The sequence below is a fragment of the Phyllostomus hastatus genome, unplaced genomic scaffold, assembly GCF_019186645.2.
Source record: "Phyllostomus hastatus isolate PE091 unplaced genomic scaffold, TTU_PhHast_1.1 phas_contig_40, whole genome shotgun sequence".
NCBI classification, from domain to species: Eukaryota; Metazoa; Chordata; class Mammalia; order Chiroptera; family Phyllostomidae; genus Phyllostomus; species Phyllostomus hastatus.
This window is the reverse complement of record NW_025333872.1, coordinates 18,953,009-18,978,717: the sequence shown is the minus strand read 5'-3', so window position 1 is coordinate 18,978,717 and position 25,709 is coordinate 18,953,009. Positions and strand designations below refer to the sequence as shown.

Here is a 25,709-nt window from a genome sequence, read left to right as displayed (position 1 = left end):
TGGTTTCTCTCTACATCATAAAATCAGATATTTTATTAGTGATACTGAGGAAGAGAAAAACACACATGGTCACACGTAGCTTACTTTTAACTTTTCTGGACCTGTGCTTCCTCATCTACAAAATGGGGTCGGGTCACCTAACACACACTAACTCATAGGATCACAAAGAGGATTAAATAACATGTGGAAGAAGTTCTTTAAACATCTCCAAATGCTACAAATATAAAGAGCAGCTAGTCTGGTGGCTGGCACATAGTAAGTCCTGAATAAAGGTTAGTTCCCTTTCTCTGTTCTCAAACATTTGCCCTGGCCGGTGCAGCTCAGTTGGTTGGAGAGTCATCCTGTATACTGAAAAGTGCAGGTCCAATTCCCCGTCAGGGCACATGCCTAAGTTGCAGGCTTGGTCTTGTTGGGTCACATATGGGAGGCAACCACTCGAAGTTTCTCTCTCAGGTCAATGTTTCGCTCCCCGATGCCACCCCTCTCTCTAAAAGCAATGAAAAAATGTCCTCCACTGAGGATTAAAGATAAATAAAATAAAGCATTTATTTGAAAAGCTATATTTACATCTTTGAAACATGAGGCTTGGGTTAAACATAACTGTGAATAAAATGTAAAAAGTCTATATGGCTGGCTTATTTCACTTAGCATAACATTCTCCAGTAAGCCAGATGGTGAAACACAAATACCCTATGATCTTACCTGGAAGAGGCATCTAATGAACAAAATGAACTAATGAACAAAATGGAACCAGAGACATAAAAACGAGGAACAAACTGACAGTGACCAGAGGGACGTTGGGAGGGGGATAATGGTGGAAAGAAGGAGAAAGGTCTAGTTAAAGAGCATATACGAATGACCCACAGACGTGGATGACAGTGTGGGAATTGACTGTGGGAGTGGGGGGTGGGCTGAACAGAGGAGGGCAAAGGGGAAAAAATTGGGACAACTGTAACAGAATAACAATAAAAAAGTCTTTTAAAAAATTTCAAATCTCAAAAAAAAAAAAAAGAGTGAAAGGTCTAGAGGAAGAGCATCTCCCTGGCTTCTCTGATTAGGATTACCATTTTTAAAGGATCCATATGTCTTTGGCAAGTTATAAAGAAGTGAAGACAAGTGTGTTATAAAATAAATTGATGTAGGATAAGGAGGCCAAGGGTGTCAACTAAGAGGTAAAGATCTCTAAATAACTGTAGGAAGATATAAATATTTTCATATATTATAGCTCTAATAAAAAGGTTGGTGCTAAAACCCTGATGCTTAGGAGAAGAGAGAATTTATAGGGCAAAAACCATGGCACATTTAAATCTCAAAATTAGTATAAAGGCTCACCCTACTACAAAGAATAATTGATCTACCTTAACTAACCAAGTCAGAGATCTAAAAAAGTACCAGTATCAAAGCTATTGTATTTACCTACCTCTCCCCTTCCTACCAAGCAGAAGAGTGGCACGTTATGGCCAAATGACTAGACAACCAAATATGAAACAGCAACTCTGAATATCTCTATTTTTACTGAGATAATTACCTCCTGAAAAAACTTTCAATTAACTGAAAAGTTAGCAAAAATTAAATTCTCAAAATATAAAATAGTATTAAGTCACTGATTCTCCTGACACTATTCAACAGATTCTGTTTATATAGGAAGCTCCAGTCTAATAAAATCACATTCTGGTCCTAATGACGAAAAATCTCTGAAAAGTTAGAAATCAGTAATAAGGGGTTCAAACTTATATCATTTGTCTATACTATGATGATTTTAAAAGCCTAAAAAAATTGCCAGATTCCTTATAAAATAATGGTAAATATGGGAGAGCTTCTATTTTATGTTACTTATATTATGAACTTTCGTCATATCCTAAAGATAAGAGTTTTATGGGTTGGTTGGTTGGTAACCGGGAGCCTTGAGACCACAAATCCCCTGAAACTGTACCTGATATTGTGTATACATGTTCATTTTTAGGGAAAGAGGCAGAGAAAGTTTTGGTCAGATTCTCAAAAGGTCCACTGACTCCTCCCAGAAAACCACAGTGTTTTAAGAAACTGTCCAGTTGTCACACTTGAAGATAGGAACACTATGCTAAGAAGCTATCCTGACATTCTTGTGGTGACTTAAATTACCCTAAAGGCCCAACAACAGTTATAGTATTTGTGGAGATTGAGAGATTTTCTAAGTCCCAATACATATTAAATACCATTCCTTAACAGAAACTATGACTCTACCATTCACAAAGCCATTTGTTAGGAGTTATGTTAAAGTTATCCAAGAAAGTGATTGCTCTCTGATTTTCTTACTACAGTAGAACCCTCTTATCTATGGTTTCACTTTCTGTGGTTTCAGTTACATGTGGTAAAAAATATTAAATGAAAAATCCCAGAAATAAACAATTCTTAGGTTTTAAATTGTGCGCTATTCTGAGTACCATGGTGTAATCTCATGCCATCCAGTTCCACATCCACCCAGGCAGGACATGAGTCACCCCTTTGTCCAGTGTCTATGCTGTCTAGTTGACCCTCAAGCAATACTGGCTTGAACTGCACAGATCAACTTATAGGTGAATGCTTTCAACTGACCTGCATAAATCAAACCCACATTGTTCAAGGGTCAACTCTATGGTTGGGAATCTAATATATTCAGAGGGCTGACTGAAGTTACACAGATTTTCAACTGTAGGGGGTAAGCAGCCCTAACCCTGTGTTGTGCAAAGGTCAACTGCATATGCTACCTGCCTGTTAGTCACTTAGTCTTAGTCATCAGATTAACTGTCATGGTATCTCACAGTACTTGTGTTCAAGTACTCCTTATTTTAGTTAATAATGGTCCCAAAGCTCAAGACTAGTGATGGTGGCAATTTGGATATGCCAGAGGAGTCATAAAGTGCTTCCTTTAAGTTAAAAGGTATGTATGTATATATAGAAAAAAACAGTACATAGGGTTTCGGTACTTACTATCTGCAGTTTCAGGCATCCACTGGCAGTCTTTGAATGTAACCCCCACAGATGGGGGGAACTATTGTATAGAGTTCACTACCAGACAATTTAATGCCTTTAAGTCATCCATGAAGAAAAAAATTTTGTCTTCAATCAGATAACTGAATCTGACCATACTACAACTCAGCATAACTTAAACTTTTTAATTTTAGAGTTACAAAAACATCTTTAAATCTAAATCAAAGTAAAATACTATGACTTAAGGGCTCTATACTTCTTTGGCCACTTAATAATTTTCATTACTTTTCAAATACAGTGGTCACAGCACATAAAAAGATGCTCAGCATCACTAATCATTAAGAAAACACAACTTAAAACTACAAGGAGATACCATTTCACACCCCTTGGAATTATTACTATGAAACGCAAACAAAAAAACAGAAGATAACAGGTATTAGCAAGTTTGTGCAATGTTGGTGGGAATGTAAATAAAAACAGTACCATCCCTATGGCAACCAGTATGGCGGTTTCTAAAAAAAATTGAAAATAGAATTACCATATAATCCAGAAATTCCATTTCTAGGTGTATAATCAAAAGAATTGAAGGCAGGTTCTCGAAGAGATATTTGTACACCAATGCTCACAGCAACCCTGCTCATTTCACAGTAGCTAAAATATGGATACAATTAAAGTATCCATCAGTTAATAAATGGGTAAGCAAATGGAGTATATTCATCAAATAGAATATTATTCAACCTTAAAAAGGAAGGAAATTCTGACATATGCTATATCATGGATGAAACCTGAGGATATTATGCTAAGTGAAATAAGCCAGTCACATAAAGACAAGTGTATTACATCATTTACATGAAATACTAATAGTCAAAATCATAGAAAGTACAGTGGTGGCTGCCAGGGGCTGGAGAGGGATAGGAGAGTTAAGGTATAATGGGTACAGAGTGTGTTCTGCAAGATGAGAAGAGTCTGAGGATGGATGGTGGTAATGGCTGTACAACAATGTAAATGTAGTTAACACCACTACACTACACACTTCAGAATGGTTAAGAAGGTAAATCTCACATTATGTGTATTTTACTACAATAAAAAAAATGAAAAACAAACAAAAAAAAATCTAGTAGTTAGGATTCACATTTTTTTACAGTACTACTACTAAAAAGAGCTGCTATTGAAATAGAGGTCAGGCTGACAGTGCCCACAGAAGAGAGTATTTAAGAGGGAATTTCAGGGGACAGTGGGAAGGGTTCATGGGAACAAACTTAAAGGACACATGGTCATAAACTGAGGGGAGGGTGGTAATGGGAGGGAAGTGGGGGGGGGGGGGGGGGGGGGACTGGATTGGGAGTAAAAAGGAGAAAACTGTATTTGAACAATGATTAAAATAAAATTAAAAAAAACTAAAGAATGGATGATATGTGAATATGCTCATAAATACATTAAACACATTTTACTTTGAAAAAAAAAAGAGCTGCTATCAAGCACATACAGCGCTTTATACATATGACTAATTCTTACAACCTTATACATATGAAAAGTTAGACTCAGAAAAAGTTGCATGACTTGCCTGAAATCACACAGCTAGGAAGCAGCAAAGTTAGCACTGAAACCAAAGCCCATGCCATTCTCTATGTATTGCACGATCTCTGCATTTCACAAAAATACAGAATAAAGTACACATGTGCCCCCAAAGGACAGTAAGTATGAAAGAGCACTCATTATGAAATGATTTTTAAAAATCCCTATAGCCTAAGAGGCATTCAGAAGGGCACAATCAGCATATAACAATAACCCGTATCTTACCTCCAATACTAATATACCCATGCAGACCTACTCTACTGCAACTCTCATTCCAAATAAAGTTGAAATAAGGGCAAATCCATAACAGGTTTCACATTCTAAATTGCAAAAGAAATACTCCCAAAAGCATCAGCAAAAGAGAAGAAAAAGGTGGTTGGCCCATGGTGTCAAAAGTAAAAATTTAAGTATTTTATAGGATATTAAATAAATGTTAAGGGAAAGAGGAAGGCAAAAGAATGAAAGAAAAAGAGATCTTTTTTAAAAAGCCAAAGGTTTCAAAAAACGAGCAAATGAAAACAAAAATTTACAGAATAGAAAGATAAAAGTCAATACTAAGCATGACATAAATATGCGAAACAGTTGATTTTCTTTTAAAGAGCACAGTTGGGCTCCCATTAATGACTCCTAAGTTTGTGGAAGTGAATTAATTCACTGTGATGAGTGATATAGTAAAATTCTTCAGAACAGGTTTTCAATCAAAATGTGGCTCCAAAAGTTGAAGGAGAAATAGCTACAAGGTGAGCAGAGTTGGAAAATTTAAAGGCATGCAATAAAAAATGCCAAAAAGTCATCAGTTTTCATTGAGGTCATTCATCAATACCTTTGAATGCTATTCATGGCTGCAAATTTTAGGATATTTAAAAAGTATTTTATTCCCTTCTACCCACATTTATTTCAGAAATTGTGAGAAAAAAAGAATCTTTCTGAATCTCTAGAATTACTTTCTTTTTTAAATACTCGTTAGTGAAATTGGACATCAGAACTGTTTCTTTGAACAATCTCAGAAAGGTAGGGAAGAGATTGTAAATTGCAGGCATGGGACAGGAAGTACCTGTCCCTTCCAAGAAACTAAAGATCTTTCAGGACTTCATTTTGTCACTGTCAACCTCTCAAATGGTCTTTTTCTTGGGAGGGGGCAGGTATTGACATACTATTATTTACTGCTTTCCAGATTCACCTGTAGGAACTTTGTTTTCTCAAAAATTAAAGATAAATTTGAAATTTCAGAAACAAAGTGAAGATCTGAATTCTTCACTTTGCAAAATCATACTAACATTATTTCATACCATGAATATGTTATATACATTAATATAGATTTTTCTCTTAGATCAAAAAGGTTCCAGAAAATTATGAATTCATCTTATTCTAAAAAACTAAAGAAGGGAAGTGAGATAAGGAAAAAATAAATAAGATAGAAGTGTCAAAGCATGTAGTTTAGTGAGTAGACAACAGTTCACAAGCGGACAGCAGTTTATTGATTTCTCTCAGCAGTGAAGTCTCCTCCTCTTGGGTGGTTTGCACTGTGATTGCAGCGGCATACCTTTGGTGGTATCAGATATGCTATTTAACAAGGCACACATCATATCTCCCTCTAAGTGGTGAGGGTTTAGTATATGTGCTGGCCTCTGAGTCTTCTTAAATTGATTCTCTAGCTCCAGAAAACCTTGATCTCCTGAGAGGATGGTGAAAGGAATTTGCTTGGGTAGTTGTTCATCTAGACGGCCAGCCTAAGTTGGAACAAATAGCATATGTTGATGAAAATCAGCATCGGAGTTTCAAATCAAGTTACATCTATTTCAAAATGAACACATGTAGGAAGGTATATTTAACTGGCTTCCTAGTTCCCACCAAAGTAAAGATCTTCATAAATGAAATATACCACATTTAATCAAGTATAAAATACCATCAATTAAAAGATAAGCTATTTTATGTCACTTGAAATATATCACACCTAATCAAGTATAAAATACCATCGAATAAAAGATAAGCTATTTTATGTGTCACTGAGAAACACAGAAAATAAAGCCAAAAGGAGTCCAATAGGAAGCTCTCATCCTAAAGCTGATACGTTATAAATCAATCACAGAAAAGGTAAGCAATGTAATTTGCACACTTATTCTTGGCACTGGATAGGTGAAAAAAGAAATTTCTTGTGATTTAAAACATAAGCATCACTCAACAAGTTTGCAGTGCGAATTCATGTTGTTAATTGTGACATATAAACCCTTCAGCAGATAATGTAATTTAAACTTGGTCTCAGGTTGGTTGTTTCTCTAAGGTGGACTGGCAGAGACAGAAGCAAAGGCAAATCCTGTCTGCCCAACAGTGATTGTTAAGGTGCCTCCCAATTTCAAAGATTTAAAAATGTAAAAGTGTCTTAGTACATCTCAAGTAGTGTCATCTCTTGATCATATATTCTATAAACAGTTGCAGTTGCTATGATAGCTAAGAGTCTGCTAGAAGTTAGGGATAAAGCAGTAAATATTTAAGCTCCTGGGTCCCTGCCCTCACAGTAGTCATAAACAGAAACTGATGCAGAAGGTTTTATACAAAAATATAGTGCTGCAAAATGGTCTACAATGTCATTATGATTAAAGTGGGGGGAAAATACAATGGGTCCTAGATTCACATTAGATCTTGAATAAAACAATGACTCACATGCATACATATGGCAAAATCGGCAGCATCTTTTCTCTTACTACAACGAGGGTGAAGGAAGAAGCATCCAATCCTATTCAGGTAATTATAGATCTTACAGTTGAGTGGAGGCTTCCAATTGGTGTTTCCTCCTATTATTTTTAGAAAAGACATAAATGATAATCAAACAGGAGAAAAAGAACAGAATGCTAGATACAACTGAAAATTTTACTCAGGAAAAACACTAGAAAAAAATTCTTCTAGAGAGAAAGTACCAGATTAGAATGCAGAAGAACTTAGTTCTAGTGTGGGTATCACCATCTTGTTGCTTTACAACCTTGGGAAAGTAGACCAACTTCCCTGAATCTGCCTAATCATCTGAAAACTCACAGGGATGTTAAGGAAATCTAAAGTAATGAGTGAAAAATCATTGAATGGTATCATTCTATATGAATATAAGCATTAGTGGTTTTTTACAAATATGTCATGGTTGTTCAGTGGAGAGACATGACAGACAATCAGCAAAGCTAGACTTAGTGAAAGGCTGACTGGCTAACTTATCCAGGTCAGTATATTTCTATCTTAAAGTCCAGCCCTCCTCTTTAGGTGCGACTTCTTATCAAACATGAAGTATATTAGATGCTCATTACACTAAACTTCTATAAATTGAAAAAGTCTTTCTGCAAGGTTTGGTCAATGCTTTGTGAACAGATTTAAATAAAGTCACACATTTTTTGAGCAGTAACATAGTTGCCACAACACCTAAGTTCAAAAGCTAACTCTGCTATTTATTAGTTTTATACTTTGGGAAAAATAAACATCTCAGCCTACTTCCTCATATTTTTAAATTGGTAAGCAGGTATTAACACCAAGTATAGTACCTGGCACACTGTAGGCATTAAATAAAGGCTTTTTCAATCTGTACCTATATATCCACGAACTTTGCATCACCAAATAGAGCTAACATTTTCTATAGAGATATGCAAAGAGAAAAATATCCTAGCAGAGTAACTATAAATGCAAAGTGAACAACATTCCAATTATGTTCGTATATTCCATTCACAAAGGCTCAAGAGGCATCCTTTAAAATAAACCATATTCGAAGGAAAAAAACAAAGAGTGGGGGTCTCAAATGTTTTCATTATTAACCATACCTTGAAAGCCCCAAATAAATGTTCCTTGGTTAAGATGCCCTGGTAGATGACCAAAAAAGTTTGACCAGTTATCAAAATCTACAAAGACTATATGAGTCATGGTTCGCAGGTAATCCAAATCTGGAAGCTCAACAACTTCATCTAAGAAGAGAGAAACATTAACATGGATTCAGTAAGAATTAGCCAAAAACATTTTAATTTCTCAAGTTTAAAAGACATCAGAGAACTAATAAGCAAAACATTAGTCTTGTATGTTATTTCTATCTAAACCTTTTTGTAAAGTCCAAACCTATACATGATACAGTACTGATTTAAATCAGATAAGAATATTCTAAATATTTCAGAAATATTATATATCCTTTCTAAAAATATAGGCCATTGTTCCTCTGTTTTTTAAAATATCACTTATAAAAGGAATTTTAAAAAATTAACATACTAGAACAAGATTTTTTAAATAACTTTTTAAAAAGATTTTACTTATTTATTTTTAGAGAGAGGAGAATGGAAGGAGAAAGGGAGAGAAACATCGATGTGTGGTTGGTTGCCTCTCACACACCCCCTATCGGGGACCTGGCCTACAACCCAGGCACAGGCCCTGACTGGGAATTGAACCAGCAACCCTTTGGTTTACAGGCCCATGCTCAATCCACTGACCTGCACCAGCCAGGGCTAGAAGAACAAGTTTTAAGGCTAACCAAAATCTTGCACCATCATCCATCAAAATAAAACTTCAAGGTTACCTGCTAAGAACGTTCTCCCCACCAGAATTTTGTGTGCTTTTCTTAATCTAGACCAATTTATTAGTAGCCCTCTAGCTCTGTGATTAAAAACCTTAGAGAGCAGAAATGAGATAACCTATAACCCTGCTACCATAAAATGATGCATAATAGGTACTGGTGGCACTTCAGTACCTTCACCACAAACATATCTTTCTTGGTTCTCTCAGGTTCTTCAATGTTCCACAATTCTGCAACTCTCATTCTTCCTCGCCTACCTTTCTTTCATACTTTGCTACCTTGACAAAGCCTTGAAGTTTCTAGTGATAGCAATACAAGCCTTGGAATGTGAAATTATTTTTAGAATAGCTTCTGCTCCATCTAATAGACTCCTTCAAAAATACTACTGCATCTCTTTCCCACTTCCAAGCTACACATCATCTTATATATTTTCTTTAAATTCTCACTAATTGTAAATTTAGATAATACAATCATCTTCTACTAAACACAGACCACCCCAAATTCCTGAAAAGTAATCAGGCTCCAGGTGTGTGGGCTCAGTGGATTGAGCACTGGCCTGTGAAACAAAAGGTCGCTGGTTCAATTCTCCATCAGGGCACATGCCTGGGTTGTAGGCCAGATCCCCAGTTGGTAGCTTGCAAGAGAGAACCAATCAATGATTGATGTTTCTCTCCCTCTACCTCCCTCCTGTCCCCTCTCTCCAATAATAAATAAATAAATAAAATCTTTTTAAAAAAAGTAATCAGGAGAGCAATAGAAAAAAAGCACGAGAAAACAAAATGGGGTGATCCCTGATTTACTTTTTGGAGCATAGTTAAATAGGTTTGTAGTATGTCAGTTAATAATTTCTTAAATAAAGCATGCCATGACTAAAGGTGATGCTGAGATTTACATGTGATAGAGACCCAGCTTATAAAAAGTCAGTATTTCATAAAAATATTTTATTAGCCAAAATTTCACCTATCCTCATTGGCTCTACTCTATGTGGTAAAACTTACCAAAAGTTAATTATTTACACTGAAGGGATTAAACAAAGAACAAAAAAATCCCTCATAGACAGAACAGTATGGTGATTACCAGAGGGAAAGTGGGGTGGGGGAAATTGATAAAGGTAAAGAGAGAATAAATGGTGATGGAAGGAGACTTGACTTAGGGAGGTGAACATAGAATGCAATATACAGATGATGTGTTAGAGAATTGTACACCTGAAACCTATAATTTTATTAACCAATGTCACCCCAATAAATTCAATAATTTTTAAAAAGGATATATACTTACATTATACTCTAAACAAAACAAATTGTATTTCCAAACAAAATATAAACATTGCCCTCTTCTAGACTGACTTACTTAATCTTACCATATGCAAGAAGAAAATCCAGAGTAAGTACTTACCATATGCAAGAAGAAAATCCAGAGTAAGTACAAATAAGGGGACCCTTAACTCATTTCTCTTCCTCGTTTCTTGCTACCACTTGTAATTCTACTTCTAATTCCTACTTTAACTGTAAGTAAAAGCTTTGCTTCCAAGAAAATCATAACAAAAATATACAAATCCTAAAGTGACCTTTAAGATTTCTCATACTTATAGAATAAGGCCAAAATAGAAACAAAAAGAACTCTAGTTGATTTATCATCTTTTGAATGAACCAAAATCTAAATAATAATATGTCCAGGATAACTTTCAAATCTTAATTTCCAAAACACTGTAAATTTCCTTCATCTCACAAAATTCCCATGCCTTTTAAAAAAGAAAATGTTATCTAAAATACATATTATTTAAAGATAACATATACACTTTGTCCCCTTACATTTAGAAAATGGCTGGCTGAATGTAGTAGGAATATAAATCCCTATAAAGCATATGCTATAGTAATTAACTAACATATCATTCTATCATATTTTTTTGCTTTAAATCTGCATCATTATTAGCTTTCACAAAACTGATGGCTATAGTACATATAAGTCTCCATGTTAAAACAGAAACCTGCACAGACATTCTTGTAAAGCCATACCTATATTCTGACAACTGGGGTCATTCTCTGCTCCTTTCTCCATGTCTGAATTTTTGGGATAGCTTGATGCTTGTTTCAGTTTTCTCTCTGTACGTGAGCCACTGGCAGCAAACTTGTACGGGCTTGTTTTTTCAAATCCAAAATGAGCCACATTGGGTTTCTGTAAAAAGCAATGTTTTGTATGGAAGTGCTGCTGAGCACTCTCGGGATCATGAAATGTTTTGGTGCAGGTGCCACACTTGATTACATACTGCTGCTGCTGCTCCTCACTCTTTTCTTCTCCATGCACTTGATGGATATGAGTGTTCATGTCAGCAACATTCTGTGCTGTTACTGAACACAAACTGCAGCGAAACCACAATTTACCTTTATCCAGCATGATTTGGAGACATCTACTATAATCTTCCTTTCTGTTGACTTTACAGATGTAACTCTCACGACAGCCACAGGTTAACAGGTTACCGGTCTCTGGTACTGGAAAATCGTTCTCAGTTTTAATGGAAGCTTCAGTTTTTTCTGATACAAACACATAATCTATGCTGTGGTGCTCCTTATAATGACTCAAAAATGCTTCTTCCACATTAAAGGTAAGATCACAAAGCCCACAAAAGTACTTAACCCTTATCTCATTGTTATGCTCATCTTGGCAATGTCGGTACAGTGTTTCTACCTTGTGAAAAGTCTTTTTGCAATGGGCACAGCTATATCTATGAAATTGGTGACTTGCTAAAGACATGCAGTGCTGTTTTACACATTCTTGGGAATCAAACATATCTTCACAGATTCGGCATTGCCATTTACCCCTTGGAGGACTGTTTGATGGTGAATGATCAATAATAGTAATAGTTGAAGGAGGATTCTTAGCAGTCAAATTATTCCCCAGTGCTGTAGAGGATGACGGCACAGTTTCACTTTCTACCTCATCCATCTCATAAAAATATCTGTGACCACTATGAAATTCAGTCACATGTGTCATGATGCTCTCTTTCCTTGTTAACTCCTTTTTGCATGTTCGACACCAGAAGAGAAAGTTATTTAAATGTGCCCCTCCATGAATCCGGCTCATATGTAAACGGATGACCCCTGAATCTTCACACACCTTTCCACAGACCACACATTTATAACACATTGTATTTGCTGAGAAAACATGCTTTTCCACTAAATCTTCACTTGGGAATCGTTGATGGCATTCACAAAACCAGGTTTTAGCAACTGACTTTTCTTTCTGGACACAAAACGTACCTTCATGGCTTTTATCTTCTAAATTAATCTTCTTCTTTGGAATGGTATTGCAGTCTTGTGAGCTAGATTCTTGAAGAGACATAGTTCTCTTAAGTGATGAAAATTTTGATTGATCTAGCAAGAGATTCAAGTCAGAAGGAGGTTTGTTTCCTTCACTGCTGTAGCAATAAAGTAAGACTGACTCTTCCATTGAGTTAATAACTCGAACTTTGTGTCCTAAATTCTGCTTGTGATTTCGGGTACTGGTTTCATCCAGAAAGACTTGGTTGCAATTTGGACAATAACCTCTTAATATGAATTTCTCTGCAACCTGGGCAATGGTTTTCTCAGCTACAGCTACAGGACCAGCATTCCGACAACGAACTCTAAAGTGGGTAAGAAAATAAACTCTTTCATAAGTATTTTCTAAATACAGTATCCCTGCTTTTATTGCAAAAATTATAACATAAACAATGTACACACATAAGCACTGAGATATTTTTCAATAAAGATGCAAGCTATATAATATTCTATCATCTCAAGGTACAACTATCCTTGTCTCTTTCTATCCTTTATACAAAAGGGGTAAAACTAGAATCAAGAGATCAAAAAAAAATTTCAGAAAAACTTTAGAAAACTAGAAACAATATCAAATGATACAGGACCTTATCAGACAAGCAAATTATTAACTTCTCTATGATAATTAAACTGTGTTTAATTAGTATGGTATACTATGGAATACTATGGTAACATTCTCAATAACCTGTTACCTATTCCTCAAGAACTGATTTACTTTATGTGAGAATTACATCATGTGCATAGGTACTTTTATACTAAAAAATCAACCTCAATTAAAAGACCACATACTATTCCAAAAATAAACTCAAAACAAATCAGCTTCTCTAGGGAACGGAAAAATGGAACTTTACTTCAGCTGTCTTCCTTTCACTATTTACCTCCAAAGAGAACAGACCTCCTACCATCCCATCTATTTAATATATTTTAAAAGTGGAAAACTACACAAAGTATGATCTTTAGTTATAGTGGAATTAAACCGGAAACAAGAAATAATAATAAAAATCTCTAAATATTTGGAAATTATATACCTGAATCTTTAGAGATTAAATGACACCTTTCTAGTAAATCTATGGGTCAGAGAAAATATCAAAAGAGAAAAGGTAAAATATTTTTAACTTGATGAAAATAAAACCAAACTATAAAAATCTGAGGGATTCAGATTGTAACTTTAAATGTTTACATAAAAAAAGGTCCAAAGTTAATCTAAACTTCTACCTTAAGAAGCTAGTAAAAGATAAGCAAATGAAACTCAAAGTTTAAAAACAGAAATCAACAAAGTGAAAAAATGGGCAAACAACAGAGAATCAATCATCAGTGAAATCAAATGCTGGTTGCTTAAAGATCAACAAAAATTTTTTAAGAGATTATAGGAAAACATGCAAAAGCTTTTAAAAAGCTGAACTTTTAAAAACAATGAAGTAAATTAAAAAATATATTCCTGAAGCAAGAATAAGCAAAGGTTTCTCAGGACAGCAAAAGCAAAATGAAAAAAAAAATCAATAAATTACACTTAATGGGATTAAAAACTTCTGCTCATCAAAAACCACAATTAATAATATGAATATGTATGAGAGATTGGGAAAGAATACAATCACAGTACTTATACCTGACAAAAGATATAATATATAAAAACTACAACTCCAAATCTAATTTTTAAGGTAGGCAAAAGACTCAAACAGACACTTCACAAAAATAAATGAATGGCCCATAAGTACATGACAAAATGCCTAACATCATTATTCAACAGGGAAATGCAGATTAAAACCATAATGAGACACTCAAAATAGCTAAAATGAAAAAGACTAACATTACCAAACCTTGACAAGGCTGTAGGGTAACTGGAATTTTGCACCTTGCTGCTAGAAACACACACTAGTAAAACTTTGAAAAAACGTTTAGTAGTTTATAAAACTAAATACACAACTACTCTTTGACCCATCAATTCTACTCCTAGATATTCATCCAAGAGAAATGAAACATATATTCATAAAAAGACTTGTACATAGGGTGGGGTTTGGTAGAATTGGGGAAAGAGATAAAAAGCAGGAACTGTAACAGCATAAACAATAAATAAAAAAGAAAAAAGACTTGTAAAATATACATAGCAGCTTTATTCACAATAGCTAATAACTCAAAAATCCACATGAAAATAAACAAATTGTGCTATATTCATAAAATAAAATACTTCTCATCAGTAAAAAGTAACAGTGTACTAAACAATATGGATCAATCTCACAGATACTATAACAAACACAAAAGAGTACACATGATACTGTATATTCCATTTACATAAAACTCAAGGAGAAAAAAACAAATGTAAGGTATAAGAAATATTAGAACAAAGACTGCTTGGAAATGAGAGGGTAGAAAAAGATTGGGAAGGGACCCAATGGAATTTTCCACAGAGAGGTATATTATGATAAAAGTATGCGTTAAATAGATGTAGCCATTTGTCAAAATCATACAAGTTAACATTCGTACACTTCAGCAAATTTAAATTCTACCTCAAATACAAAGAATTTTAAAATTTAAGGGGTATAAATAAAACAAGATGTATATAAATACAATAAGAATGGCAGTAATGATTATTACTGAAGCTGAGTGATGGGTAAATGGAGATTCATTGTACTAGTCTACTGATTTCATACAGTTAAAAATTTCCATAATAAAAAATTCATAGAAATAAAAGCAGAACCGGGATTTGAACTCATAAAATACAAGTCAGAACCAGGACCTGTTAACCTCAGTAATTATACTGAGTATATACAAAGTAATTATACTCTGCATTTTTATCGAGATATTTTACCTGAAGGGTTATAAAAACAATTGTTCTGTTTAAATAAATTCAACTGTAGATAAACTTTTAATGCATTTTAAAGGAATAATAGAAAAAAAGGAGACCTAAGAGACAAAGCATCTATATGCCAAAGAACAGACTATGTTTGAATCAGGATTCCAAAAGCCAAATGTAAAATATTTCAAGAGATAATCAGGGAAATTTGATAATTAACCAGGTATTTGATGACATTTAAAAACTATTAATTTGTAAGGTATGACAATGCTATTAATTTTTTAAAAGAGTCCTCATCATTTATATATACCTTTGAAAATATTTACAGATAAAATGACATGATTCGCTTCAAAAATTGGCAAAGGGTGAGAATATAAATCAAACACCACTGCCATGTGTTGATAACTACTTAAGCTGCATGAAAGGTATATAGGGGTTTATTATACAGTTTTCCCTTTATATATTGCTTGATAATTTCCACTGAATAGATAAAAAAATTCATACTGAAATCCTCTTGATTATTTGATAAATTTGGCCTTTCACTAAAATTTAACCTTTCACATGTATATGATATTATGTTCCATTCTGGTTGACTTAAAGCCAAGACTCTACTTTAACCCTCTCCTTCCCTACACAAACACTCACAGAACACACAGAGAAAAATTACACACAGAACTTAGAACTACTAGCTTGTTTTACATTTATAGCAATATCCATTTACCTACTTGTTCAACACCTCTAATTTCTTTCATTATGCTAATTTGGTTAATTTACATCCAGGCAAATTCTCTCAGGTTAAAAGGAGAGAAACATGGAATAGAACAGTATTTGTTGAATCCCACCAGTGAAGAGCTTATTAGGCAGGATTCCCTTCCTGCCCAAGACTAGACCTGTACAAACCTGAAATGGGCAGTGAGCTCCATGTGGGAACGCAGTGTCTGGTGGCAGGCCACACACTTAACTTGAAATGGAACATCTTTGCACAGAGAAATCAAAAGTTTCTTTGCAAAAGATGGAAATGAAATTGGATATGGTATTCCCTTGCCATCTGAAAGACAAAATAAACCGTAACTTGCAAAGACAGGAGAGTGACCAACATTCCCTCCCTTTTGCCTTCCTCAATGTCAGCTGGACTAAGTAGAAGATAGTTATTCATGTAATACAAATCTAGTCATTTCCTAGCCTTAGGCACAAATTACGCTGAAAAACTCTCAACTTCCCAAATATCATGGATATTTAAAAACATTATTCTGAATGGATGTTTTCTCCCCAAGTTTATCTTCATTCTTTAAAATAAGTTAAGCCTTATTCTTAGGCACAGATAAACACTGAGAGTCTTTAAAAAAAAAATTTTTAATCTTTCACTTTCTGATTTTCACACTAAAGTGAGGAATAAGTAACCTCAAAAATTATCTCAGAAGTATGATAAATCTGCAAAAATTAAAGCAGTTTAATACCTTCCAGATAACAGAGTATGAACATACCACCTAGTTTAAAATGCTGATAGAAATGATTTTTTCCAGACATATGCTTCAAACACTCATCCTTGCTGCTAAAAAGAAGGAAGCAATTTGGACACGCAAAACACTGAATAATCTGAGGAAGAAGGTTGTTTTTATGTCCATCATCTGCAGCTTCCTAAAATAAAAAGCAAAGCTGAATTATAGACAACTAAAAATCAATCAGTATTCAACTTCTTAAAATCAACTTTCATGATATTTATTATTTGGAATATTTTCTATCAGTTGGAGCTTTTTGTATCTTAAAAGAGGTCCCATATGTAAAATATTTAATTTTTCCTTGAAAACAGATTATAACCATCCTTCTGTGACAATAAATGTACAAAGGTATATTTACTCTATTTTCCTCTTTTACATACACACACATGCAATGTTACATAGATGTGTAAATGTTTTCATATCAAGTACTTTTTCTAATGTTTTGCTTTGTTCACTTTACTATGCAATATAACCTATGTTACAAATGTGTATTTATCCATAAATTGCTTCATGCTTAACAATTTACACATATATAAATAAATATACAAGGGGAATTCCTAATGTTTTATCAAATATTTTCAACTTAGACTTTTCTGCCTCTTAGTTTCCCAATTCGACAATACCTAATGGAAATACCTAAAAATCAATTGCTATAGCTTTAACTCATTCTTCTTAATGGCTGCCAATTACTCCATGCTGTGGATTAGCTATGATTTAGTAAAGTATTCATTTTGAGGACTTTTTTTTGCCATTATAAACAACAATGTTGTAAACATACTTGAATATATATCCTTATTTATAGGTGCTTTTCTCTCATTATCAGAAATGGTCCTATTGGGTTAAAAGGTGTATTATTTGAATATTAAAAGACATTGTATGCTTACTTTTTGAAATGGCTCTACCAATTCACCTATCTCCTACCCTGGCAGCAATAGCTATTATTTTTGCAGTGTAACAGATGTTGTGATATTCATTGCTACTTCAGTTGCACTTCCTGTCTACTAGTGAGTGTGAGCATTTATTCACACAATTCTGTGGAGATTGCTTATTCACCTTCTTTAGCCTCATATTTCACTGTTTTTATTTTCTCTCCTACTGATCAACTTTATTATCAAAACTTTTTTTAAAGATTTTATTTATTTATTTTTAGACAGGGGAAAGGAGGGAGAAAGAGAGGGGCAGAAACATCAGTGTGTGGTTGCCTCTCACATGCCCCCCCACTGAGGACCTGGCTTGTAACCTGGTCGTGTGCCCTGACTGGGAATCGAACTGGCAACCCTTTGGTTCACAGGCTGGTGCTCAATCCACTGAGACACACCAGCCAGGGCTATTATCAAAATGCTTTGTCTCATCCTCTATTTTGCAAATATTTTCAAACATCTGTTTCTTAATTTTGTATATGCTCACTTTAAAATTTTGATATAGTCAAACAGGTATGTCTTTTCTAGAATCTAAGTTTCCAAACTTGGTAAGAGCCTCCTTTATCCCAAAACTGGAAATATTTTTAAGTGTGTATTTGTGTGTGCGTGTATGTGTATGTGTATTGTGTACACATACAAGCAATGGAATATATACATATATTCCACTGTATAATTTCACTTCCTGTTAATAGTCTTTAGAATAATAACCTTAAATGTTGTATTGTGTCCTCTTAAATATACTATCTTAAATTTACATTAAGGATATCAAAATAGTTTGTGTAGTCTTATGAAATGCAACAAGAGGAGGAAGAGCAAATTTACATTTATATTGAGCACATGTCTAGCACCATATTAGGATTCCAGATGTGTTTTTTCACTTAATCCTTATAATAACCCCATGAATCACTATTTTCATTATTTACAAATAAGAAAATTGAAAATTAGATAAGTCAATAAAATTACCAGTCCCCCCAACCAAGGAATAACCTTAGAAGAGACAGGGCTACCATTCTAACACAGCTTTATATCTTTGGTTATAAATTCTATGCCCTTTCCATTATTCCTCAACCTGTTTTAATTTGGTGGGTACCACACAAAAGATCACACCATGAAGATATTTTGCATTTCATTAGAAGTTTCTAAATTATAAGAGCACTAAAGGCATTTATTAAGCACAAATTTATACAAATGTGTCATAATAAAGAACACTAAACTAAGAAAATAAGATAATTTTTAGTTTAACTGTGAGTTATAAATGTATTCAATATAATTTTTTTTAAACAGTTTGCTCAACAGAACAAACATGTAGTTCTACATAAAATTTTTTTGGACTATACCTATTATATAAGTACAGCATATTTGCAAAGACTGTCTACAAACTAGAAGAAGGAACGGGAAATATAATGTTTGATTCAAGTACTTACATTTTTTTGTACCATTATGTTTCTGGTTACATTAAAATAAAATATGCCATAAAACTGTGTGTATATATATTTTAAAAAGTAGAACAACAATAAGGTACTACTTCATACCCATTAAGATGGCTATGTTAAAAGATAGTTAATAAGAGTTGGCAAGGATGTGAAGAAATTGGAACTGCATATCTCGCTGGTGAGAAAATAAAATGGTATAGTGTGTTGTATAATAATTTAGCAATTCTTCAAAAAATTAAACATAATTACCATATGACCCAATGATTTAACTCATCTGAGATGTAAATACATATGTCCACACAAAGACTTACATGCTTGTGTTCACCAACTAGATGAATTGATAAACAAAATATGGCATATATCTGTATAATGGAACATTATCTGGCAATAGAAAGGAATGAGGTACTGATACGTGCTAGAACATGGAGGAGCCTTAAAAATATGTTAAGTGAGAGAATCTTATCACAAAAAAGGCCATATGCTATGATTCCATTTATATGAAAAGTCCAGAGAAGGTAAAAGCATAAACACAGAAAGCACGTTACTGGTTTCCTAGGGCTAGGAAAAACAGGCTATCAAGGGGGAAAATAACCTTTGATGACAGAATGACCCTAGGAACAGAACGAGAAAGTGGTAGTACCTATGTGCCTTTGAGGCACACTGAAACTTACACCATGTCTACCACCACCACCACAACCAAGAAAGGAGAAAAACAGGAAGCTATCTAGTGATATATCCATTGGACAACTTTAATGTCAAAAAACACTAGACACTTACTACTGAAAGTGTGACCCAGCAGCACTGACATCACTTACAAGCTTGTTAGAAATCCTGAATCTAAGGCCCCACCACAGATCTACTTGTCAGAAACTGCATTTTAACAAGTGATTCATGCACATATTGAAGTTTGAGAGTACTAGTCTAGATAGAAGAAATTGGAGATGAAAGGAAAAGGGGAGGGAAGCATGAACAATGCAAATTGTGGATAATTTCACTCTCACTGAAGAATGCCATCTTTATAAAATAGAACTCACTGGTATACAATCTTCTAGCAACCTCTTATGGCTGATTCAAGAGAGGCAATTATAAGCTAATACATACTAGTTTTCTGCAGTGTCCTTGTGACACATTCCAAAGAATATGAAGCATTTATTAGGACTTCTGGCCAGGACAGAAGTACAAATGGATATACTTTGCCTCCTTGCACAACCAAATGGACAACAAAAAATTTAAAAACAAAAAATAGCCAGAACTGCCAGAAAGTCAAACTATATGGAAGTCCGACAACCAAGGAGTTAAAGAAGAAACCTTCATCCAGATGGGCAGCCGGGGTGGAGAGCACACACTGCAAGGTGGTGGCTGGAGGACCAGGTGGTCCCACATTTGTGTGCAGATAAACTAGGAGGAACAACTGGGAATGTGAGACAGACTGCACAACCCAGGGTTCCAGCGCAGGAAATGAAGTATCAAAACCTCTGGCTGTAAAAACCTGTGGGGGTTGCAGTGGCGGAAGAAACTCCCAGCGTCAAAATAGAGTTTGTTGGAGAGATCCACGGGGTCCTAAAACATAGCAAACCCTCCTACCCAGGAATCAGCACCAGAAGGGCCCAATTTGATTGTGGGTAGTGGGGAAAGTGAACGAAAGCCGGCTGAGAGCCAAGCTAGCAGCACTGTTCTCTCTCCGGCTCCTCCACCACATATAGCACTGCAACACAACAAAGAGGGCTGCCCCACCCTGGCAAATACCTAAGGTTTGGCCCCTTACAACGTAACAGGTACTCTAAGACAAAAAAAAAAACATGGCACAAATGAAAGAGATCAAAGCTCCAGAAATAGAAGTAAGTAAGAAGAGATAGCCAACCTATTAGATGCAGAGTTCAAAACATTGGTAATCAGGATGCTAACAGAAATGGTTGAGTATGGATGCAAAATAGAGGAAAAAGTGAAGGCTATGCAGAGTGAAATAAAGAAAAATATACAGGGAACCAACAATAAAGGGAAAGAAACCAAGACTCAAATCAATGATTTGGACCAGAAGGAAGAAATAAACATTCAACCAGAACAGAATGAAAAAACAAGAATTCAAAAAAATGAAAAGAGGCTTAGGAACCTCCAGAACAACTTTAAACATTCCAACATCCCAACCACAGGAGTGCCAGAAGAAGAGGAAGAGCCAGAAATGGAAAACTTATGTGAAAAAATAGTGAAGGAGAATCCCCCAAATCTAGCAAAGGAAACAGACTTCCAGGAAGTCCAGGAAGCTCAGAGGTTCCCAAAGGAATTGAACCCAAGGAGGAACACACCAAGGCACATTATAATTACACTACCCAAGATTAAAGATAAGGACAGAATCTTAAAAAAAGCAAGAGGAAAGGAGACAGTTACCTACAAAGGAGTTACCATAAGACCATCAGCTGATTTCTCAAAAACAAAACAAAACAAAAAAAACCCTACAGGCAAGAAAGAGCTACAGTTATAAAATGCAAGGATCAACAACCAAGATTACTCTATCCAGCAAAGCTATCTTTTAGAATGGAAAGATAGATAAAATGTTTCCCAGATAAGGTCAAGTTAAAGAAGTTGATCATCACAAAGTCCTTATTACATGAAATGTTAAAGGGACTTATCTAAGAAAAAGAAGATAATTAAAAATATGAATAGTAAAATGACAACAAACTCAACTATCAACAACTGAACCTGAAAAAAAAAACAAGAACAAAAACAAACCAAGCAAACAACTAGGATAGGAACAGAATTACAGAAATGGAGATCACATGGATGGTTATCAGCAGGGATGGAGAGGAGGCAGAATAGGGGGAGAGGTACAGGGAATAAGCAGCATAATTGGTAGGTACAAAATAGACAGGGGGAGGTTAAGAATAGTACAGGAAAGGGAGAAGCCAAAGAACTTATATGTACAACTTTAGTTCATAGACATGAACTAAAGTGTGGGAATGCTGGTGGGAGGGAGGTGCAGGGTAGAGCAGAATAACAAGGAGAAAAAAATGGGACAACTATACAACACAGTCAATAAAATATTATTTTTTAAAAAAAAAAAAGAAAAAAGAATCCAAAATACCAAGGACAGTGTAAGCAGCCTCTGGGATAACTTCAAGTGTTCCAACATTCCCACCATAGAGGCACCAGAAGAAGAGAAAGAGCAATAAATTGGAAGTCTATTTGAAAAAATAATGAAAGATAACTTCCTTAATTTGGTGAAGGAAACAGACATGCAAGCCCAGGAAGCAAAGAGAGTTCCAAACAAGATGGATGCAAACAGGCCCACTCCCAGACACATCATAATTAAAATGTCAAAGGTTAAAGATAAAGAGAGAATCTTAAAAGCAGCAAGAGAAAAGCAAAGAGTTACCTACAAAGGAGTTCCCAGAAGACTGTCAGCTGACTTCTTAAAAGAAACTTTGCAGGCTAGAAATTTTGGCAAGGAGTATTCAAAGTGATGGAAAGTAAGAACCTACAACCTAGATTACTCTATCCAGCAAAGCTATAATTTAGAATTGAAGGGCAGATAAAGTGCTTCCTAGACAAGGTCAAGTTAAAGGAGTTCATCATCTCCAAACCATTATTACATGAAATGTTAAAGGGACTTATTTAAGAAAAAAAAGATCAAAAGTATGAACATTAAAATGGCAATAAATACATAACTATCAATAACTGAATCTAAAAACAAACTAAGCAAACAAGCAGAACAGAAAAAGAATCACAGATATGGAGATCTTTGGGATGGTGGCCAGTGGGGAGGGAGTCTGAGAGAATGGGGGAGAAGGTGAAGGGATTAAGAAGCATAAATTGATATTACAGAATAAGCAGGGGGATGTTAAGAGCAATTACAGAAAATGGAGTTGCCAAAGAACTTATATGCGTGACCCATGAATATGAACAAAGGAGGGGGTCACCAGAAGGAGCTGGGGGTGTGGGTGGAGGGGGGCAAAGGGGGAAAAATTGGGACAATCGTAATAGCATAATCAATAAAAATTTTTTTAAATAAATTTTAAAAGAAGCATTTATTGAGAGCTGTATCTAATATCAAATATAGTAAATACTTGTTACAGAGTTCTACATTTCATGGATTTTCATATATCAGGAACCAACTCATGTTCCTTGAGATGTTATAACACTTAATGAAAGTTACATAACAACGCCTTTTAAGTACTAGATCTATTTCTTAATGCTAGCATTAATAAAAGAACTGTTATTCAGTACATGGCTCCAACATTTTAACAGGCAGTGAAAAGCAGTGGACTTAAGACTAACTCACAGGGCATCTTAAATAAGGTAAGGTAACTTCATAAAGCAAGTCCAAACAAGGAAGGGTTCTGTGATAATCTTTAGGACTGCTAGTTTTCCAATATCAAGTTTACCTGACCACAAAATTTAATGTTCTAATTCATTTTATTCTTCACAATCACAATTTTGATCCTACGTGTATCACTGGTGATTGCAATTTTAACAGTAGCAAGAAAAATAATACTTTCTCTTAACTTAGGACATGTTCTTACCTTAGAAAAAAGATGCTCCCTATATTGTAGTTGAGTAGCAAAATTTTTATAACATACTACACAAGCAAAGGAATTGATGAAAGGTCCATGTAGTGTAATTGTTGGGTCACATGGAGAGTGATCAAACCTACTTGGCAAAAGAGGGGTAACATTAAAAAAGCCCACATTCTAAGGGCAGAGCTATTTAGCTTCATTTGTTAAGCTAATCACACACACACACACACACACACACTCAGAACTTTATACATTTTTACTGAAATATTAAATAATGTTTCTCATATTTAGGAAATATCAAGTGATTTGCATAAGCCAAACAATCCCTTAGACAGTGACTAACAGTTAGCTTAAGATTTCATTAATGATCTCAAGATCCCATAAAATATATTTAGGAATGTCTTGCCAAACTGGTAAACTTCCAGTTTGAAAACTATATACTCACCATCTTTTCTTCTTGACTTGTTTACCATAAAGCTCACAAATAATTTAAAATGAACCACTGGAGACCATGAAAACTGAGGAAGAAAGGATATTTGCTATGACCTTGGCTGAGTGTCAATAGGAGGTACACTTTCCTTGAGGAGATAAAGGCATCCACTAAGGCTGCCTTTCTCCAAGGCAGATCACAACTGTCAAATGTGAATAGGCAGTAATTCTGCTAATTTAACTTTTTTCTTTGGTGAGCTGTGAAGCCTTAATTACTTAAGGATATCAAATCTCATGAAGTTTCACCAAAAGGCAATAGAGACTCAACTCTTAAGCAAAATGTTTATCAAGGAAAATAAAGGTGCCACTTTGCTTAAGAGTAAGTAAAATTTAAACTATCCATGTATGAAAAGTTCAGTATTGTACCAAAACATGTTTTTTTAATAATGTATGTTGCAGCCACTGACCAGCAGTGACCGAGGAACACTGTGGATGGCTCGTCAAGACATGAGAAAAACATACACAGAGACAACCCAGTCCTGTGGGGAAACAGGGACGGATCAACCACTCTCTCTAGTGGGGAGTGCCATGGCCACCCTCCCTAAGGAAGAGCGCCCCTAGGGGATAGCGCCTGTTATTGGGTTCATTTGCATAAGAATTCAGGTAAAGCTCATTACTCATTGCTAGGAAGTAAGGATCAAACAATAGATAACAAGGAAGTCTGAGGGCCTATTTTGAGTCAGGGTCAAAGAGCTATAAAAAACTTTAAGGAACAAACTTACTTCTTCCTTAGACCCTTATCATTCAATTGAGAGCATTCTAAATAAAGCAGGTTTCACAGGATTTTACATATTCTTTCTTAGGCCTGATCACTCAGGGAACCCGCCCTTTCCAGCACAGTGCTGCACCACCCTGTCATTGTTTCAGGCTTAGGTGGAGCAAGGGAACTAAGGCAACCAAGAGATAAGGAGATTTTCTCACAGACAATGAGCACTCAGGCTTTGTCAAAGCCAAGGGGCAAGGGTCCATCACCCCCTTTTGCTATAGCCCCCAAAGTCCTTCCTTGGGGGCCTCCCACGTGATCATGCCTGTCTTAGGTCATTCCCCCCTTGGGGAATCTTACCCTTCACTGGCTAACCGATCAAGCATTGGGGGCCAGTTATGGATGAAGTAGCAGAAGCAGCGCTCCTGCCAGGGAGATAAGCCTGTCTCCTTGGTGGCTTACGGTCCAAGGTAGTTCCCTCAGCCTTAGCCTTGGCGGGGGTTACAGCTTCTGATACCAGGCAGGGCGGTTCCCAACAAGTGTATACATTTTAAATTAACTATTTTTGATAAAATGTATAATTGAAAATAAAAAATAAAAATAAAAAATAAAATGAGCCACTGAAATAATAAGCTCAAGTCAAGATTTCTGGCACACACCTGTTTCCTAAAAATGGCTTTTAATCCTTTCAATGTTCATTTTAACCATGTAAAAAATTTGTCATTTTAAACTGCCTTGAGGACTTTCTAAAATAGTTAAGGTACAGCACACTACCCACTTATTTATAGAATGCTGAAGCTGCCCCTAGAAACCTCTCTTGGTAAAGTAAGGCATAAATAGGATGAAACATATGGAAAAGACAATGACTCAGATTTCCTCTCAATTCCCATCTTTGAACTAGTCAATATCAGAAAGGGATTGTGAAGATATTTAATTACTTTAATACTGTCTTTCTTGATATTTACTTTCTCATGCTCTACTATTCAAAAATCTA

At 35.1% G+C, this 25,709-nt stretch overlaps 1 protein-coding gene across 2 annotated transcripts in view; it reads right to left on the bottom strand.

Moving 5' to 3' along the window:
• Positions 1–25,709, bottom strand: part of ZNF451 (zinc finger protein 451) — an 80,817-nt gene that overhangs the window by 19,372 nt on the left and 35,736 nt on the right. For both annotated transcript variants that reach the window (XM_045844227.1, XM_045844226.1), the window contains exons 7-13: positions 23,530–23,656; positions 16,645–16,798; positions 16,061–16,208; positions 11,071–12,677; positions 8,319–8,459; positions 7,186–7,316; positions 6,068–6,254 (exon numbers count right to left, since the gene is read on the bottom strand). In XM_045844227.1, coding sequence (XP_045700183.1) covers positions 6,068–6,254; positions 7,186–7,316; positions 8,319–8,459; positions 11,071–12,677; positions 16,061–16,208; positions 16,645–16,798; positions 23,530–23,656 — 2,495 coding nt within the window. The remainder of the gene's footprint in view (positions 1–6,067; positions 6,255–7,185; positions 7,317–8,318; positions 8,460–11,070; positions 12,678–16,060; positions 16,209–16,644; positions 16,799–23,529; positions 23,657–25,709) is intronic.